The sequence below is a fragment of the Chiloscyllium plagiosum genome, chromosome 34 (assembly GCF_004010195.1).
Source record: "Chiloscyllium plagiosum isolate BGI_BamShark_2017 chromosome 34, ASM401019v2, whole genome shotgun sequence".
NCBI lineage: Eukaryota > Metazoa > Chordata > Chondrichthyes > Orectolobiformes > Hemiscylliidae > Chiloscyllium > Chiloscyllium plagiosum.
In genome coordinates, this window is record NC_057743.1 from 11,862,267 (window position 1) to 11,882,891 (window position 20,625).

The 20,625-nt window shown below is 38.7% G+C and overlaps 1 protein-coding gene across 2 annotated transcripts in view; it reads right to left on the reverse strand.

The window, feature by feature from the left end:
• The window catches only part of mtor (mechanistic target of rapamycin kinase), a 367,086-nt gene that overhangs the window by 222,352 nt on the left and 124,109 nt on the right, over positions 1–20,625 (reverse strand). For both annotated transcript variants that reach the window (XM_043675589.1, XM_043675588.1), the window contains exons 25-28: positions 19,358–19,504; positions 10,812–10,954; positions 8,302–8,464; positions 4,862–5,007 (exon numbers count right to left, since the gene is read on the reverse strand). In XM_043675589.1, the coding sequence (XP_043531524.1) occupies positions 4,862–5,007; positions 8,302–8,464; positions 10,812–10,954; positions 19,358–19,504 (599 nt within the window). The remainder of the gene's footprint in view (positions 1–4,861; positions 5,008–8,301; positions 8,465–10,811; positions 10,955–19,357; positions 19,505–20,625) is intronic.

Below are 20,625 nucleotides of genomic sequence, written 5' to 3' on the forward strand. Positions count from 1 at the left end.
CAAAAAGTTGAAGGCCTAAAATGGAGAGTGTGAAGTTTGGAAATTAGAAGAACCTGAGCCAATGTAAATTGGCAAGACCTTGGGGAAAATGGTGAGAGGGATACCGTGCAAGATAGGGGATATTTCTATGAGGTCAGAGTTTCTGGAGGAGAGAGGAGTTGAGGAAACTGAGGATAAGAAAGAAGAAAGAAGAGGATTTATATGGAGTTTTAAGATGAATGGTAATGCAATTTGGAATTTGCAGATTAAGCAACATAAAATCAAGTATTTCTAGTCAAGAAGATTTAATAAATATAGTTGTGGGAAGCAAGGTGGCTCAGTGGTTAGCACTGCTGCCTCACAGTACGAGGAACCTGGGTTTGATTCCACCCTTGAGCAACTGTCTGTGTGGAGTATGTACATTCTCCCAGAGTCTGCATGGGATTTGTCCAGATGCTCTGGATTGCTCCAACAGTCCAAAATTGTGCACGTCAGATGGATTGGCCATACTAAATTGCTCATAGTGTCCAGGGAGGCGCAGGTGAGATGGATTAGTCATGGAAACACAGAGTTACAGGGAGAGGGTAAGGGGGTTGGTATAGTTGGGATATTCTTCAGAGGGTCAGTATGGTTCTGATGAGCCAAAGGCCTGCTTTCATGCTGCAGGGATTCTATTATCATCTTCTGGCTGAATGTAGAGATTGTTTTTTTTGAAAAAAATGGTAAAAAAGTTTAAACAGCAGTACATTTTTATCATTAAACTGACAGGAAAATTATTTCAGATCAATAGCACACTTCAACAAATGTTTAATTTTAGCTACGATTAAAATATTGGAGTTGTAATTTTATGACTCATTCCAAGTCAGACTAATCACATTACTCTGTTAGCTTGATATCAGAGTCATAGAGATATACAGCACGGAAACAGACACTTCAGTCAAACTCGTCCATGCCGACCAGATATCCCAACTTAATCTAGTCCATTTGCAGCACTTTACACATATCCCTCTAAACCCTTTCTATTCATATACCCATCCAGATCTCTTTTAAATGTTGCAATTGTACCAGTCTCCATCACTTCCCCTGGCAGCTCATTCCATACACACACCACCCTCTGCATGAAAAAGTTGCCCTTTAGGTCCCTTGAAAAAGTTGCCCTTTAGGTCCCTTTTAAATCTTTCCCCTCTCACCCTAAACCTATGCCCTCTCCTTCTGGACACCCCCCACCCCAGGGTAAAGACCTTGTCTATTTACCCAATCGATGTCCCTCATGATTTTACAGACCTCTAAAAGCTCACCTCTCAGCTTCCAACACTCCAGGGATTTACCCCAGCCTATTCAGCCTCTCCCTATAGTTCAAACCCTCCAACCCTAGCAACATCCTTTTCCATTGAGAGCTCGGAATGAAAGGTTTGAAGCGCAATCAGAATTCTTTTCATTGTAAATTCCATTAAGTTGTAACTCGAACTATTCTTACAACGAGATTCACTTATCCATTCTGAAAGTGTTAGTGTCAAAAGTATCAACCATCTTTTTCTCTTTACTAGTGCGGACAAACTTGCTATGCATTGCCACTAGTTGCTACATTTACCTCAAACTTCAATTGTTATAAACTCATACAGATTTAAAATTCAATCGACATTTAACACAATTTTTTTGGTAACATATTTTAGCTTTGGACACCATTGGAATAAACACCTTTGTTTTTTAAAGAAACTTGAACATCTTCATACAATGCAGAAAACAAAAGCTAAAATGCTACAGTTACAACTTGTAGACATTTCTTCTTTACTAAGAAACCGAGCAAGAATCCAAAAGACTTTCTTGACAACTATCTAGAACAGAGAAATTAGTCCTGTATCATGTTAGTGTATTTAGAATGTTGAACTTATAGCTTTGATTTCTGACTTTGTTATCTTAAATAGTTAGGGAAGGTTTACCATATGGAAAACTATTCAGCTGAGTTACCCAATCTATCAACTGCCATGAAAATGGTCAGACTCATCCTTTGGAGTTATCAGCAAAAAGTATTGAGTTTAGGCCATTACATAATATGTAATTAAATAACATGGAATTGTCCCCATCTAATATTAGGTAGCTCATGTTTCAAACAAATTAAAGAAAATACCACAGAGCTTCAAAGTAGATGCTAACATCTAATTAGCCTACCAGAAATGACAATTTTCAGTTTTTGTAGTATCCATCAGAAGTTGCTTTAATGATTACAATATTTTTATGCCATTTCTAGCTGTCATAATCCAGTCAAGTAAGCCAAGATTCAGCCAAGTAGATAAGACTAGAAAGTTATTTTCAGCAAAAACTACCTCATTTAATCATTCTTGTTAAATGTAACTTATATGTTATTACCAGATTATTTCAAGGAGCTCTAAATGAGGCTTAGGCAAGCATTTTTCTTGTACAGAACTACCAGTTTTCAAAGAATTACATGAGCAATACTTCAAATGATAGCCAACCAGATTATGCACTTGAACTCTTTAAACCTGAGCTACTAACAGCTCTTAAAAATGGACAACAATCAAAGTAACCTTCCATTATTTATGGACTACAATTGCTTCCATGAAATCAAACAGGATACCCAAACAAATATCTGTAGAATGTCACATCAACTCAAAGAGGTGAACCAGGTGCCTTATTGAAACCACATTTCCACTTTATTAGTTGAGGAATGCAGCAACAGTTAATGCACCAAAGCTTCAAACCTCAAGTTATATTCGTAGTATTTTTTGCATGTTTTATTCTAAGTTGGGCATGAATTCTTAGCATAATTTAACTTTGATTCATGCTGTAATAATAAAAGTATCATCCAAATGCAAAAAGTTATTGGCAGCTGCATGAGTCTTAAAATACACGTTCCATAAATCAATCTAATCTGGGCAATTGGAAACAGAATTTAAATAGAGGATGGTCTCCACACACATTGTTACAAATGAGCTCAAGTCGTAACAATGCAGAGTAGCAGATTCTCTTAGCAAATATAAGGAGGCGAAAGACATTTTTTGTCTTTGAGATTAGGTAGACACTGTTAACATAAATCAGTACAATGTCTAAAACAAATATAGAAAAAACTAGAATTGGATGGTTTTTTTTAAAGGGACTCTGATCAATGACACATTTAGTTTATTCTTCTGGATTGTAGCAGCACCTTCACGTAGAGAAGTTCAATTTTTTTTTAAATCTTGACATTTATCTCCGTCTTGTTTCTTTATATCACATGCTGTTAAAATTTCCCACTCACCTCTGCTTCAAGAGCAGATTCATGCTGAGCTGAGCTGTGATTTCCCAAGCTCTCCAAAAATAATGCACCTGCTCTTCATATGTAAGCCTGATCAGAAATTTTAACAAGATATACAAACCTAAATATATCACAGTAGAATGAAATCCTATTCCTCAAATGCACTTTTTGGTGACATTGCTGAATAGAAAGTAATAGATTTCCCTGTTCCTTAAACTGCCCCTAATTTGAATTAAGAGGCAATTTTAACTTTTGTACAAACTGAGCTGTAATGCAATGAAAAGAAAAACTAGGGAAAACAAAACTGCATATCTAATTGAAATATTCACCTTGATTACATATATTGCATTATATCTTTGAAACAAATGTCCACAAACATGGCGATGTTGATTGCTACAGATGAAGCAGCTTGCATGAAACATTTCCTTCAATCAGTAATACTCTTCTGAAAATAACAGTATCAAAACTTTATAAGGCAGAGTTGAATCCTCTGAAAGCTACAGAGGACCCCTTTCGCCACCAGCTATCGTCCATTTCTGATAAGCCAGAAATTAGATTTTCTTAATAAGACTTTTCACTCTTACACTGAATGAATAACTGCATCAGTAACTTTCTTTCAGACTCAGCAAATAAAATAAATCAGAAGCTCGGGTTAAATACATACACGAATATCACTTGACTTTGAATATACAAAGATTTATTCAGATATGTAAACTTGACAAACTTATAAAAATATCCAAACCAACATTAAAGTATACAACACATTTCAAATGATGGAACAATTACGATCTTGAAAGCATGTCAAGAGTTAAAAGTTCTTTGCAAAAACATAGATGTAATGCTTAAAGGGAGCAAGGTAGGTTAGAAATCTGGCTAATATAAAGTCATGTAAAGACAATATATAATTTGTCTACAAATTCTGACATACATAAGCTCTTTTGATTGATAAAGGATTATTAGACAAATGTGGTCACTCATTTAATTGATTGTTTATTGATGAACACAGTCTAGTAATATTCATTTTCAACTCAGTTTAGAGAGGTTCTCTCTATAAACTTTTAAAATCGGTCAAAGAAACCAGCTTTCTTTTAGACTCAGTAAATATTCAAATCAGCACAAAGTGAGGAGTAAACTGGCAACACGACTAATATACTTTCCAGTCTTCCAAATTGCACCTCAAATTGCTTGCACAGTCAGAATGGCAAAATGGTTACTAACCTAAATTTTCTTTTATATAATTGCAATCTCAATTGCCAAACACATGTCTTAAACTGTGCAACATGGGGATCTGTTTTTCGTGGAGACCAAGGGACCAAAATTGGACATTGGATGCAAAACAACTGGTCTTAGATTAGTTTTCCATAATACTGTTTAGTCATACTGCAGAGGCTGGAATTGTTCAGTTCCACTGTTCATTGTTCAGTTCCACTGACTTGACTAGAACTGGATATCATGTGGCATATTGCAGGCAGCAAAAGAAAGTCCAGCTTTTGGGTTCCTGTTCTTATTTAATTATACCCCCTTTGGCAAAGGTTTCATCATTATTTATTTTCTGGCTATCCACTAAAATTAAAACTACTGTATATTGCATGAATTCTACATTTATTTAAATAAAGCAGTTCAACTTACCTGATTAATGATTCTAGAATTGCTGGACAGGGACCTTTCTGGAACTCCAACTCCTTATAATGTAAGGCTTTGGCATAAGCACGACATTTGGCTGCTCTTTCTCCAAGGAGGACAATGCCATTATCATCTCTCAGTGGTAGAGGGCCCTGATAGAAATTAAGGAGTTAGCTATTTGTTGGCCAAATAGTTTATTCAAATGTTTTGGCACATGTTTGAATGTATCAAGTTGACAAATAAGGCAACATTAACAACAAACACAATATTCTACATTTTGCACATAGAGTATCTGCCTCAACCCCCAAAGGGGATAATTTCCTGCAGTATATTGTATACATAGAAATGTAACAAATAAATAATTCCATTTGAAATAAATACTGAAAGAAATAATTTGCAATTTTTCGGTGTCACTTGGCATGACAAAATTTTAAATACCAAAGATTAAAGGATAATCTCAAGGTGTTAAAGATATCAAATGAATTGGGTTCGGGTAGGCAGAGAGAAACTACTTGCCCTGATTGTGGAGTCCAGAATGAAGAACATAAACTTAAAATTAAAGCTCAATTATTCATGCAGGGATAATGTCCAGAAACACTTCTTCACAGAAAGTAATTGAAGTGTAGAACTTTCTTCCAAAACATCTGTTCAGTCTCGGTCAGTTGAAAATTTCAAAACTGAGATTGACAGATTTTTTGGGGGGGAAATGGTGTTGGAGTTAAGCTACAGATTAGCCATGATCTACCTGACCACTCGAACAGACAGAGGAACTGAAAAGCCAGCTTGTTTCTGAGTTTCAACCCATCTGTGCTTTTTAAGCAGAGACTCGCCTGCTGCTGGGGCTGAATTACAGCTCTGTCAGTAGCCTTATCTACTCTTATTAGGTCTCTAGACTATATTAGTGACTATTTTCTACCACTCAATTATCTCTATTACACAATCACTATCCATAGTTCTAGTTCCACCAAATACAAAACAAGGAGAAAGGCAGTTTACAAAATAGACAAAGACAGACAGTGAAAAATAGATGATGAAGACGCTAGCAGAAAAATAAGGGTTCAGGGGGAGAGGGACACACAAGAGATGGGCAACTAGAACAGAGAAGAGAAAATGACAGACAGAAAGATGGCGAGGAAGAGAAATAGAAGATGGAAGAGGGAAACAGAAATACTGAAAGGGAGAGAAAACAGTTCAAAGTTGAAGGCAAAGTGTTAGGTGAAACAAGAGTAAGAAGATGACAATTTATTTCAAACTCTTCAGTTATGCATTGCAGAAACATAATCCACTTGGAGCAGTTAGAAATTGGTCAAGCTCAATTAATTTTAATCCCTTTTCAAAAAAAAATCTAACAAATAAATTTTGATAAACTTTGTCGAGATAGATAGTAGTCAGACCTCAAAGTAAAAGGTGACTGCTTCAAGTTCAATAATCCAATTGTCTTAAATCTTTATGTATGCGAGGGAAACATTCTACAGTAAGATGGTTGGATCTTAAAAACTCACTGCAAATATGTTTTACATTTTCTTAATATAGAAGCATAGCTCAAAAGGAACAGATAAACCAAATTTATTGATGCTCAAAGAAAACATTAAAAGTACCAACAGTGGAGTAAGCCTTTACATCATTGTTTTCAAGCTGGTACGTGCAACTTTTTACCTCATTGCACATACCTTTGTTTGTGCTGAGACAACAAAACATAGACCAGAATAGTAAAAAGAACTTTATTAGCACATGTAATAAAATTTCAGTCAGTCACTCTGCTCTACCAAATTCCCTCATGATGGCCATGGTTTCAGTAACCTCAGTTGGGCCACCATTTGTAGGTTAAATTGATAGCTAAAGTCGTCTTAGCTTAAAAGAGGTGGTGCTGACTTTCAGCTATACTTGTGTTCAGTCAGGTAATACAGGTAGTTCTTCCTAAAAAATGGTTGCATTCTTGCACAGCCCCACATTATAGAAAAATCATAACTTTAGAAAGATCGCTTAAAGTATTGGCAATGTAATCACGTTATGGCCAACACATGTTTTAAAAGTTCATGCTTTAGAAATAGTGTCTCCAATTTGTCAATTGCATTACAGCAAATTTGTATTAACAAAACCTGCATTATCGCAGAACGATCTTTCCAGAAAATAGCAGTAGTAGATGGTTTCGCCCTTTGAGCTTACTCAGCCAGTTAATATGATAATGGCTGATCATCTGACTGAGGACCCCGCTCCCACTTTATTTCAGTATCCTTTGATTCATTTAGCAATAAAAACTACACCTAACTCTTTCTTGAAAAATTTCAATGTTTTGGCCTCAACTGCTTTTTGTGGCAGGGACGTTCACAGGCTCACCACACTCTGGCTGAATAAATTTCTCCTCATTTCAGTCCTAAATGGCCCTAGACTGTGACCCCTGGCTCTGGACCCCAGAGACCCCATCCCAGGAATCAGTCTGGTAAATCTTTGCTGCACTCCCACCACAACCAGAACATCCTTACTCAGATAAGGAGACCAAAACAGCACACATTATTTCAGGTGTGGATTTCGCGAAGACCCTATACAATTGCAGCAAAACATCCCTGCTCCTGTAGTCAGACATTCTCACTAAGATGACCAAGATACCATTTGTCTTTTTACTGCCTGCTGCACCTGCACACTTTCTTTCAGTGACTTGTGTACAAGGACACCCAAGTCTCATTGCACTTCGCTCTCTCTTAAGCAATTCCCAATCCAATGATAATCTGCCTTCATGTTTTTTCTACAAAAATGAAGACCCTCATATTTATGCACATTATAGTTCACCTGCCATTCACTTGCCCACTCACTTATCTGTCTACAACATACTGAAGCATCTTTGCATCCTTGTTACAATTACCCTCCCACCCAACAGTGACACTTCTAATTGCATAATTAGTTCTCCACTCCAGCAGCACGTTTCTAATAAAATGCAATTAGAGAATGGTGTAGAGGATAAGGTAGGAAGCAAACAAAGCATTAAGAACAACTTCCTATGTAGAAAATACTTACTGTAGCAAAGCATCTCAAGGAGGTTCACAAGAGTATTACTGATCAAAATTTGAATGATCCCATGGCAACAAACGTTACATTATATTTTGATGAATGCAGGAAAGAGAGAGAATGAGTGAGTGAGAGAACAACCAAACAAGCGAGAGAAAAGGATGTTAAGGCAGCAAGGCAGGGAGAGGGCAAGAGATGGGGGGAGTGGGAAGACAGGGAGAGGGAGAAGGGGGTGAGAGTCAGAGGGAGGCAGAGATGGGGGAGAGGAGACAGATAGAGACAGATAGAGAAAGAAAAAAGAAAGAGATGAGAGATGGAGACAGCGATGGAAGGGGGGAGATAGAGGTAGCGCAGGGGGTAGACAAACAGAGCATGTTCAACAATTTTCATAAAAGACAACACCTTCAGAACTTGACACTATCAAATTTAGCCTCTTTTTTCACCTTGTCACTGTGCTCCATGAACTCTGCAAGGTTCAAAAGTGTCTGGGTGACCTCAGCAATGTCTTGAGAAGTCAGAGCCTGCTCAATACTTCTGATCAATTCATCTTGCTGTGCTTCATGTAGTTCTGACCAACAGGATAGGAAAGCTGCATTAAACAAGTCTCTGCATGAAAGAGAAAATTAAACAAGTTTTAGAAAACGAAAAGAAAAACAAATTATTCATATGTCCAAATATGGAAGAAACTTTAGTTATAGAATGCACATTCATTCAAAATAAAGGACAACTCAAAAAATTCATCAATGTTCAAGCAGATTTATTTATGTCACCTCATTTTGCTGACTGTGAGCTCTGCATCCATTGATACTTTCTCAAAAGGCAATTGTTCAACATAAGCCTAAACAAATGCTAGGAAATTATTCAGCAATTGATGTGGGCTTCACAGTCAGGCCTGATCTAGTTTTCACTTCATTTCTGCCTATTACAAGGAAGGTTAAAGCAGTTAAAGAAAAATATAAATTGGATTTGAATTTAGTTATCTCATCATGTGGGGTAAACAGAATGACCCTGAGCAGAGATCCTTGTCAGAAAGAACACTAATTTAATTCAGCTTGGATCGCAACTTGCAACTGTAAGCCTTTGAGTTGAGCGTTTGTGTAAAAAGGAGGAAATATTGAAAATTTAAAAAAACCCACATCAGTAAACCTATAAAAGTGCTCAACACCATTTAATTACAATTTAATATGGTGGTTGTTATGTATGCTAATACATCCCATATCTTGCATTTATTACTGCTTCATTCAAGCAATTTTGTCAAAGATAGGCCTCTCATGTAAGACAAGCATCAATATTACACAGCTTTTGCCCATGAAAGTTCCCTTATACGGGCAGTTACTCACAAATATTTTTCTGTCGGTTCATTCTTATTTTAATTAACTTTCCTTTCAACTGTTGCTCTGTTCATTTGGCACTGGGATGTTTCAATGGCAAGCCTCCTTCCCAACACTTATCTTGGCTATCACTAGCAGAGCTGATTGTACACAGACAGTAGCAAAAGTCTGGGACTAATTAGACTGCCCACCTTCTTGGCTGAAGATGGTGTCCCAGATGAACATCATAGAAGGCAAAGGAAGGACTGAAACTTAAAATGCGAGGTGCTGCACTTTGGGAAAGCAAATCTGAGCAGGATTTATACACTTAACGGTCAAGTCCTAGGAAGTATTGCTAAACAAAGAGACCTTAGAGTGCAGGTTCATAGCTTCTTGAAAGTGGAGTCACAGGTGGATAGGATAGTGAAGAAGGTGCTTGTATGCTTTCCTTAATTGGTCAGAGCATTGAGTATAGGAGTTAGGACATCACGTTGTGGCTCTACAGGACATTGGTTCGGCCACTTTTGGAATATTGTGTACAATTCTGGTCTCCTTCCTAGATTAGATTCCCTACAGTGTGGAAACAGGCCCTTCGGCCCAACAAGTCCCCACCGACCCGCCTAAGCGTAACCCACCCAGACCCATTCTCCTACATTTACCCCTTCACCTAACACTACGGGCAATTTAGCATGGCCAATTCACCTAACATGCACATTTTTGGATTGTGGGAGGAAACCGGAGCACCCGGAGGAAACCCACGCAGACATGGGGAGAATGTGCAAACTCCACACAGAGAGTCGCCTATTGGAAGGATGTTTTGAAGCTTGAAAGGGTTCAGGAAAGATTTACAAGGATGTTACCAGTGTTGGAGGATTTGAGCTATAGGAAGAGGCTGAATAGGCTGGGGCTGTTTTCCCTGGAGCATGAAGGCTGAGGGGTGACCTTATAGAGATTTATAAAGTCATGGGGGCATGGATAGGATAAATAGATAAAGTATTTTCCTTGGGGTGGGGGAGTCCAGAACTAGAGGCCATAGATTTAGGGTGAGAGGGGAAAGATGTAAAAGGGACCTAAGGGGCAACTTTTGCATACATAGCACGGTGCGTGTATGGAGTGAGCTGCCATAAGAAGTGGTGGAAGCTGGTACAATTGCAACATTTAAAAGGCATCTGGATGGGTATATGAATAGGAAGGGTTTAGAGGGATATAGGGACTAGATTAGTTTGGGATATCTGGTCGGCACGGATGAGTTGGACCGATGGGTCTGTTTCTGTGCTGTACATCTCTATGACTCAAATTGAAACAATTCAAATTGAATTCTTTTCCCAAGATCCCTCAAAAACCTCTTTTAGCTTCTAACTGCCAAGAACCAAAGATTCATAATTCAGATTTGAACAAATCAGACATACCTCTTTGTTGAACAAATATTTAACAGCACTTTACAGCAAAGAGGTCTGGTGGCAGGGGTGACATTTGTGGGAGGACTGAAATTAAGTGAATTCCTTTAAGTCTCTAGCATTCTTCATATGTCAGTACAGATGTTCATTACAATCATACTGCCAGTTCAATACACTGATTGACTTATATATTGCTCAAACTTATTTTTAGTAAATTACCACAAAATATTAAGCTGGAAATTTTACCTAGCTAAAGGATTATAGGCCTGAGCTAGAGACCAACATGAGCGGAGTGCAGGTGATGGGGATTCTTTAAGCAGTTCCACACTTAATCGCCTCAGCCATTCCATCCAGTCATCTTTAGAAACTCTTCTGGCAGCTCCCCAAGCCTGAAACGCAAATCAAAATTCATACAATTGTTCCTTTGTGACTTTTTTTGGAACAGTTCATTGCACAAAGTCCAGTAACATTACCAGAGGTAATTCAAGCATGAATGAAGTTACTCATTACCATAGTGCTACTAAAATATCTGAGGTTTATGAAGGAAACAGCCTTCATAATCAATTTCAGGTATCAACAAATTTAAAATAAAAGCATTCATGCTTGTCTTATACTACTGAACAAGGTAGAATGTGCTATGCAATCATCTATTAATATCATGAACAGTACTTTCTAAACTTAACCACAATCATTTTCATTTCAAATGAATGACAGAACATCATTAAAAAAAACCAATGTGGCATTCTAATAAATTAGATCATCCAAATAACTACTTCTATTCATTTTTATTGTTGAACTACTGAAATAAAAACAGACAATGCTGGACAAACGTAATCGTTCAGCCAGCATTTACAGAAATGATCAAAATTAACATTTCCAAGTGATGACTTTGAATCAGAACTAGAAAAAAATAGAATTGAAGCAGATTTTAAATAAGCATGGCAGTAATGGTGGTGATGGTGTTGTAAGTAAGAGAAACAAAAAAAAGGGCCAACCTGCAATAGTGTGGAAGACAAGAAATAAATAACAAAGAGGACAGAAGTGAAGAATAAAAGGAGGTGATAATGGAAATAGTGAAAAACAACTTAAAGATCATGTGGAGGAGGTGAAAGCTGTTGTCCAAAAAAATTAGAGCCAGAGATACTGATCTGAAATTGTTGAAGTCATTGTTGAGGAAAGGTTGTAAAAGAACTAAAGAGGAATCTCCTCCAATTTACATTGAATTTCTCTGAATCAATGTAGAAGACCGAGGGTTTAATGCAAGTGGAGATTTATAATGACAGGAAACTGAAGGATGCTGAAAAGAAATGTTCTGCAAAGCAATCCAAGATTTGGGGTGGCTCAGTGTGGTTAGCACTGTTGCCTCACAGCACCAGGGTCACAGGTTCAATTCTAGCCTCGGATCACTGTCTGTGTGGAGTTTGCACATTCTCCCAGTGTCTGTGTGGGTTTCCTCCGGATGCTCTGGTTTCCTCCCACAGTCCAAAGATATGCAGGTGAAGTGAATTGGCCATGCTAAATTGCCCATAGTGTTAGGTGCATCAGTCAGAGGGAAACGGGTCTGGATGGGTTACTCTTCGGAGGGTCGGTGTGGACTGGTTAGGCCAAAGAGCCTGTTTCCACACTGTAGGGAATCTAATCTAATCTATGTCTAGACTTCCCAATGTATTATAGACTGCATTGTGAGCAGCAAAGAGTGTATTAAAAGTTGAAAGTACAATAAATAAATTACTGCTTAATGTGGCAGGAATATTTGGTCCCTTAGTAGAGCTGATAAAAGGGCAAGTGTTGCATTTCTTACACTTGCATGATAAGGTGCTGTGGGTTGAAGTGCAAAGTGGATCAGAGTGGTATAAAGGGGCAAATGTTCCAATTGGAATGCTGAATGCAAATGGAGGTAAGATCTGTTGTTTTTTTACTGATTCACAGGATGAGGGCGTCACTGTTTAGGCACCATTTATTGCCCATCCCGAATTGCTCAGAGGGCAGTTAAGATTCAACCACATTGCTGTAGGTTGGAGTCACATATCGGCCAGACCAGGTAAAGATGTCAGTAAAGGATAGTGAACCAGATGGGTTTCTCCAACAATCAACAATGGATTCATGGTCATCATTAGACTTTTCATTCCACATATTGATTGAATTCATATTCCACTATCAGGCGTGGCAGGAATCGAACCCGGGTCTCCAGAACATTATCTGGCTGTCTGTCTTAACTGTCTGCGATAATACCACTAGGCAATTGCCTCCTCTAGGAGGGCATGGTGGCATCATGTTAGAGGTGGCAACAATTGCAAAGAGTAATTCAATGAATGTATTTCTTTAAAATTCATTCATTGATTGAATGCATCATTATCAAATCCAGAATTTGTAGCACATTCTTACTTATTTTGAAATAGTGATGGCAATTTGCATTCTTGAGCCTCTGCAGTCTGTGAGATATAGGTACATCTACAATGTAATAATATTAGGGAGGGACTTTGAGGATTTAGACCCACTGACAGTGAAGAAGTGGTGGTATAAGTTCTCATTGTGGTTTTAAGGGAGCTCCCTTGTTCTTCTAGGGAATCGAGATTATGGGCTTGGAAGGTGCTGTCAAGAAGGCCTGGTGAGTTGCTGAATTTATGACTGCCAGCATGTGATGCCAACATTTCTGTCTCAGGCCTGCCAGTGACCCAGCAAAGCTCAACACCTCATCTTCGACTTGGGGGCCTTACAGCTTCCAGGACTCAATATCGAGTTGAACAATTTTAGTGCAGACCACTTCCTTTGATGACCAACAGCCACCCAACACACCAGGTACTATCATGAAATGTGTTGCTTTCAGTGCAGCCAACCTATCTTCACCTACGCATAGTCTCCATTATCACCTACCTTCTCTTCTTCCCTGGCTTACTGTCAACAATCCCATTGTCTACTGACTTTGTTTTAAACTCTGTCTCTGGAATCCCGGTCTACCTACCCACTCACTCCTACCCCTTTACACTCCCCGTCATCAGCATAAACACCAGCTTTTCCTAGCTGCTCAGTTCTAAGAAAGGGCCACCGGACTCTAAACATTAACACTGCTTTCTCTTCAGATTCTGCCAGATCTGTTGTGTCTCTCCAGCAATTTCTGTTTTTGTTTGTTTCAGATCTCCAGTACCCACAGTTCTTTGTTTATTTCAATATATAATAGACAAATTTGCTCCATAGACTCAGATCCCAATTCAGCAACATTGAAGAAGTTTTCTTTTAAATCAACCTGTTTAGAAATGTTACGACACCCCTGTCAAGGTGAAACTTGAACTCAGAACTTCTGGTACAGAGGTAGAAATACCATCACTGCACCACAAAAATCCTCGCAACATGGTTGAATTACATCAAAATTACATCAGGTGCAATTACTAATGGTTAACACACAAGTTGTTAACCTTGTGGTATTGTCGCATTGCAACATCTGCATCAAGACATCTTTGCCTTGGCAATAACAGTATATTACAGGATAGAGCTTGTAAGAAGACCTATGGTGTATTAGCGTTCATTAGCAGAGGGATTGAATTTAAGAGTCGTGAAGTGATGTTGCAGCTGTACAGGGAAGATTTACCAGGATGTTGCCTGGAATGGAGAAGAAGTCGTACGAGGATAGGTTGAGAGTTCTCGGCCTTTTCTCGTTGGAACGGCGAAGGATGAGGGGTGACTTGATAGAGGTTTATAAGATGATCAGAGGCATAGATAGAGTAGACAGTCAGAAACTTTTTCCCCAGGTACAACAGTGTGTTACAAGGGGACATAAATTTAAGGTGAAGGGTGGAAGGTATAGGGGAGATGTCAGGGGTAGGTTCTTTACCCAGAGAGTGGTGGGGGCATGGAATGCGCTGCCTGTGGGAGTGGCAGAGTCAGAATCATTGGCGACCTTTAAGCAGCAATTGGATAGATACATGGATGGGTGCTTAAGCTAGGACAAATGTTCGGCACAACATCGTGGGCCGAAGGGCCTGTTCTGTGCTGTATTGTTCTATGTTCTATTACAATTCCAAACTAGTTCTCACAATGACACAACTTTGACATTTCATTCAGCAGTGACATTAATGCTGTTAAAGCGCCCGGCAGTGCAGAGAAACTTACAAACCAGGAGCAGGAGTAGGCCATTTAACCTTTCGAGTCTGCTCTGTGATTCAATAGGATCATGGTGGATCCTCTACCTTAATGCCATTTCCCTACATTCTCACTCTCACCCAGTGATGCCTTTAAAATTTAGAAATTTATCTATCTTATGTTATGTACAGTGACTTGGCCTCTACAGTCTTCTGCAGTAGAGAATTCCAAAGGTTCACTATACTTTCAGAGACATTATTTCCTCATCTCAATCCTAAATGGTCTACCCCATAATCTGAGTCTCCACATCTGGTTCTAGTTTTGCCACACAAGGAAATCATCCTCTCTGCGTCTCATTTATCCAGCCTGTTAGAATTTTATATGTTTCAATCAGATCCCCTCTCATTATTCTAAACTGTAGCAAATATATGTCTACTCAAACCAATTTCTCTTCACGGGAAAGTCCTGCCATCCATGGTATCAGCCTAATGAATTGGCACTGTACTCCCTCAATGGCAAATATGTCATTTCTTAGAAGGGAGACCAAAACTTCATGCAATACTCTAGGCATGGTCTCACTAAGGTCCTATATAACTTCAGCAAAACATCCCTATTTGGGAATGTTTCAAATCTTTTTGCAATAAAGGCCAATCTACTATTTGACTTCCTAACTGCTTGCTGCACCTGCCCATTTACTTTCATTGATTGGTGTACGACTACATACAGGTCCCTTTAACATCCACACTTCCCAACAAATGATCATCTAAATAATCCTCTTCTTTTTGATTTTCACACTGAAGTGCATAACTTGACATATAGCCATGGTGCACTGACCATTGCCAACAAAAGAGAATCTAACACCCTTGACATTCAATAATCACCCATTATCACCATCCTACTGCAGGAACACCAGCAATCAGATACTGAGCAGGACTGGTCATTTAAATACAGTGGCTACAAGAACAGGTCAGAGATTAGGGGTCCTGCAGCAAATACCTCACCTCTTGACTTTTCTAAGCTTGTCAGACACCTCTACTTGGCACAAATCAGAAGTGTAATAATACAGTCATTTGTCAACATGAGTGTAGCACCAACATTAAAGAAGCCCAAAACCATCCAAGCCAATGCAGCTTGATTAGTACTATAGCCGCAAACACTTACTCCCTTTATACGACATTCAATAAAAGCAGTGTTTACAATATACAAAATACATTGCAGAAATACTTGTGGTTTTGGTCAGGGGTGTCTATGAGGGGTATAATGATCAACTTGTAACCATGGTGATTTCTTTCCAGAGAGAGACTTCCTGGAGAAGTAATGGGGTTTCATTTTTACTAGGCGAGATTTATGTGGGAACAGAATAAAAAGTGATGAGCAATAGGTTTTACTTTAGAAGGTCACAGATAAATATACCTTCTTTTAGTGAGGAGAAATACCAATATCTTGGGGGAAAAAACTTTTAGGTTTTCAATTGGCAGTCTTTGCTAAAGTGTTGGCTGAAGCTAAATGTGCAAAACAGTTCCTTATGAGAAAGGGAGATAGTTTAGAACTGTTTAGAATATGTTACCTCAGTGTAAGGAATTAACCAGACCAGAGGTGTTTGGTTAAAACCAGAGGGATTATTTGAAGCTGAGAAATACTCAAGAAAGAGGTAATTAGAGTCCAAACCTGAATTGATGCCCCATTTAAGTCAACCCTGTGTGCGATAGAGAAGGGAATTATCTCTGGTGTTTGAGCCTTTTTAAATGAATGTTTCTGGGATTAATGGGGTTGTTTTTGAAATTGGTAAACTTGTATTATATGTAAATTGCTTGATTATTTCAATTTTGTTTTAATTAGTTTGCATAATTCATTTGTCTTGTTGTTAAAATTAAATTTGTAGCATCAGATTGTGAAACCACCTTTTTAAAACCAAAACAAGCAATCAAGCCACATTTCAGCTTGGGATCGGACTTGTCCAATAATAACATCAGCTAGGATAATAACAACAGTAATACAAATGACAAAAAATGTATTCTTCTTAAATAGCTTCAACATAAGATCACCTAATTAATGCCTGCATCAACTTCAGTGTTGTAAATTTACTTCGGTTACTCATATTAAATACTGCAGCTGTGGGCTTGGAGACTACCAAGAGAATTAGAAAATGTAGCAACACTTGATTTACAAGTTGTGAGTCACTTGGTTTTAATATGCTTACAGCATTTGAATTTCAGCATTTACATTAGGAATTACTTTAGGAATACAGCATTCTTCAAGCTTCAGGCCATTTTCTCAGCATTAGGTTTAAGGCCATTAATAGCTTCTGAAGAAAAAATTACTGTAATCTGCAATGTGTTTCAAAACAAGTAATGGAAAGTAAAAATGAAAAACAAACCACGTTGTATTCTGAAGTTTCTGTAAAATATCCCTGCAATTAATTTAAATACAATAAATATTGGCAAATTATATACCGTCATTCTAATTATCCTTTCAAATTTAAATGCATTTAATTGACATTCATTCAAGGAATAGTTTGACAACAGAAATATTTCATATTCATGTTCAGGTTATTTTTAATTGACCCTGTATTGTTTGCTTAAAGTAACCAAACATTACTAAAGACCATAAAACCACAAGAGGTAGAAACAGAAGTAAGCCACTCAACCCATTGGTGGAAGAGGCTTTGTCTTGTAGAGAGAGGAGGAGAACTTCTTCAAGGTAGGCATCCTTGGAAGAGGCTTAGGAGGAGAATTTCTTCAAGGACAGGTCCACCATGAGATTATGGCTGATCTGATAATCCTCAACTCCACTTTCCTGCCTTATACCCATAAGCCATGATTCCCTTCATGATTAGAAATCTGCCTATCTCAGCCTTAAATATTATCAGCAACCCAACCTTGATAGCTCTCTGCAGTGAAGAATTTCAAAAGTTCACTAGCCTCATCTCTGCCTTAAATTTGCATCTCTTTACTCGGAGATTATGCCCTCTAGTCCCAGACTTTTCTACAGAGAAACAACTTCTTTGTATCTATCTGTCAAGCTCCCCAGGAATTGTTTGTGTTTCAATGAGGTTTCTTCTAATTCTTCTAACCTATGAGAACAGGCCCAACTTACTCAATCTCTTCTAATACGAAAATCCCTCCATACTCACGATCAACTTAGTGAACCTTCTCTAGACTGCCTCCAATGTCAGTAAATCTTCCCTTAGATAAACAGACCAAAATTGTTCACAGTATTCCAATCATAATTGGATTCGTGCCTTGGATAATTTTAGCAAGACTCCCCATTTTACACTCCATATCCTTTGAGATAAAGGCCAACATTCCACTTGCCTTGCCAATTAGCCGCCCAACTTTGATGCTAGTTTTAATACTTCATGCATGAGAACCCCAATTTTTTCTGTGCTGTATCTTTCTGCTGTCTTTTTCTATTTAAATAATATTGAACTCTTCTATTCTTCCTGACAAAGTGTATTACCACACATTTTATTCCATCGGCCAAGTATCTACATATTTCCCGACCTGTTTACAGGTATGGATGTATAAAATTGTAGAAAATTGCCTAGGCCTTTGCGTCATCCTCGCTACTTGCTTTCCAACTATTTTTGTGCTTTCTGCAAATTCTGCATAGTACATTCATTTTCCTCATCTAAGTTATTAATATTTACTATAAATCGAGGACACAGGCACTGATCCTCTTTGCACTCCATTAATTAGATTGGCATCCTGAAAATGCCGGGGTCAAGATTAGAGTGATGTTGAGAAAGCATAGCAGGCCAGGCAGCATCCGAGGAGCAGGAAAAATTGATGTTTTGGGCAAAAGCCCTTCATCCTGAAAATGCCCCCTATCCACCCCCCACTCCCTCTCCCCCCTCCCCCAACCCCTTCCAACACCACACCTCCGTCCGCGCCCTCAACCCCATCCAACACCATACCCCCAACCCCGTCCAACACCGCACACCCGTCCGCGCCCCTCAACCCCATCCAACACCGCACCTCCGTCTGCGCCCCCAACCCCGTCCAACACCCCACCTCTGTCTGTGCCCCCAACCCCGTCCACACTCAGACACACACATACATTTTACTGCAACTTTTTGACAGGTTCCACCTTTACCCTGTACAGGGCAATGTTGGAGAGATTTTCTGGGGGAGGGAGGTTTAGGGTGTGCCCCTCTGTAGAATTCCAGGGAAAGTGTGGACACAGAGAGAGAGAGAGCTGGAGGTCAGTTATTTGGAGATGGTGCCTTTTTAATCATTGTAAACAAAGAACGCGATCGGTGTTGGAAACACGTCTTTGAGGTATTGTTTCTATCGGGACCTAGAGATCTCCTTCGGATAATCCGATATTCGGATAATCGAGGTTCCTCTGAATCCAGTTTTAGCCTGCTCAACTACTAAATTTATAACAGCTGATTTCTCTTTCAACAAAATACAAATTACAAGCTAAATTAGGTTTGCTCATTTTAAAGATTCACACACCTTCTTATCTAAAAGGTGCGCACACTCATTCAAAGTTGATCTGGATTTGCTCATAGAACACACTAGATCAAAGCTTCAATTTTCTTTTTAAATTGCTTGCACTGTACAAGCTTGTGATAAGTGTACCCAAAATTTAATTCAGGAATAAAAAGTCAATGCCCACTGTTTAATACTAAATTCATACTTTCCCACATACTTAGGAAGATGCAAATATATTTTATACTTCATCAATCAATTCTTTAGCTGCGAACAAACCTTCTGCAAGTTGGTAGTGCTGACGTGCAATTTCTTCATCGGGCCGGTTTCCACTGGTCCACTAGACAATGTGTCTCCCTGATTGCCTCGAGATGCCCGGTGCTGAAAAATAATAGGATCTTCTTCTTCTTCAGCTAAGGTGTAACCCTGTTGTGCACAATTGAACACATTTTGAAAAAAAATCAAATCATTATGGTGGAAACACACTTTTACTTGATCAGCAAAGTGCTGGATACTGCATCATAGGATCATGCAAGCTCTCTCACACACCTTCTGTTTGTAACCTCAAATTTCTCATCTGGTCTGGGCTGGAGAGTCTGAGCTATGAGGAAAGACTGGATAGGATGGGGTAGTATTCCTTAGACCAACAGAAATTGAGAAATAGTCTTATATACCTCTATCAGATACTGTGATGCATTGATAAAATGGATGAGAAGACAATTTTTCCATTAGTAAAGGGATTAATAACCAGGGGGAATAGATTTAAGAGGTAGAAAGCTAAGAGGACAGTTGAGGACAATTTTTTTTCCCCAGAGAATGGTAGGAATCTGGAATTCTGACTGCGAGTGGTGGTTGCAGAAACTTTTATAGCTTGCAAGATCATAATCTCTGCCTCACAAAGCTAGAAAATGGGATCAGTGTAGTCAAACAATGTAGAAAATTGCCTAGATATTTCATATACATAAAATGAACAAATCCAACCTGGCCAATTAGTGACACATCAGTCTACCCTTGATAGTCAATGAAGTCCTGGAGGGTGTCATCAACAGCACTTGCTCAGTAACCTCCCAGTGGCTTGGGTTCAGCCAGGGCCACTCAGTTCTTGACTTCATTAGTGTTGGTTCAAACATGGACAAAAAATTATAGAAGTGAATTGAAAACATTAACGCAGGAAGCAAAGACAGATTATCATAGAAGATTTTTTAAAAAGTGGGCCTATAAAGGTCCCAAAGAAAATCTTCTTGTCAGAGGCAGAGGATGTCACAAAATTGTTGAAGGAATATGATGCTGTCTTCAAACAAAAAAAGAATGTGACTGAAAATTGGTCAGTCACTGATTCAGATGGAATTAATTACTGAGAAAAGTAATAGTACAAATAGATAGCCCTGTTTAGGTGCTGTGGTCATGTCCCTATCTAGAGACTGGGAGGCCCAGGTTCAAATTCCACCTTCACCAGAGGTGTGTAATAACATCACTGAACAGATTAATAAAAAGATAGGTTAAGGAAAAGAAATAGTACAAATAAAAGGACTCCTGTGGTAGCATCC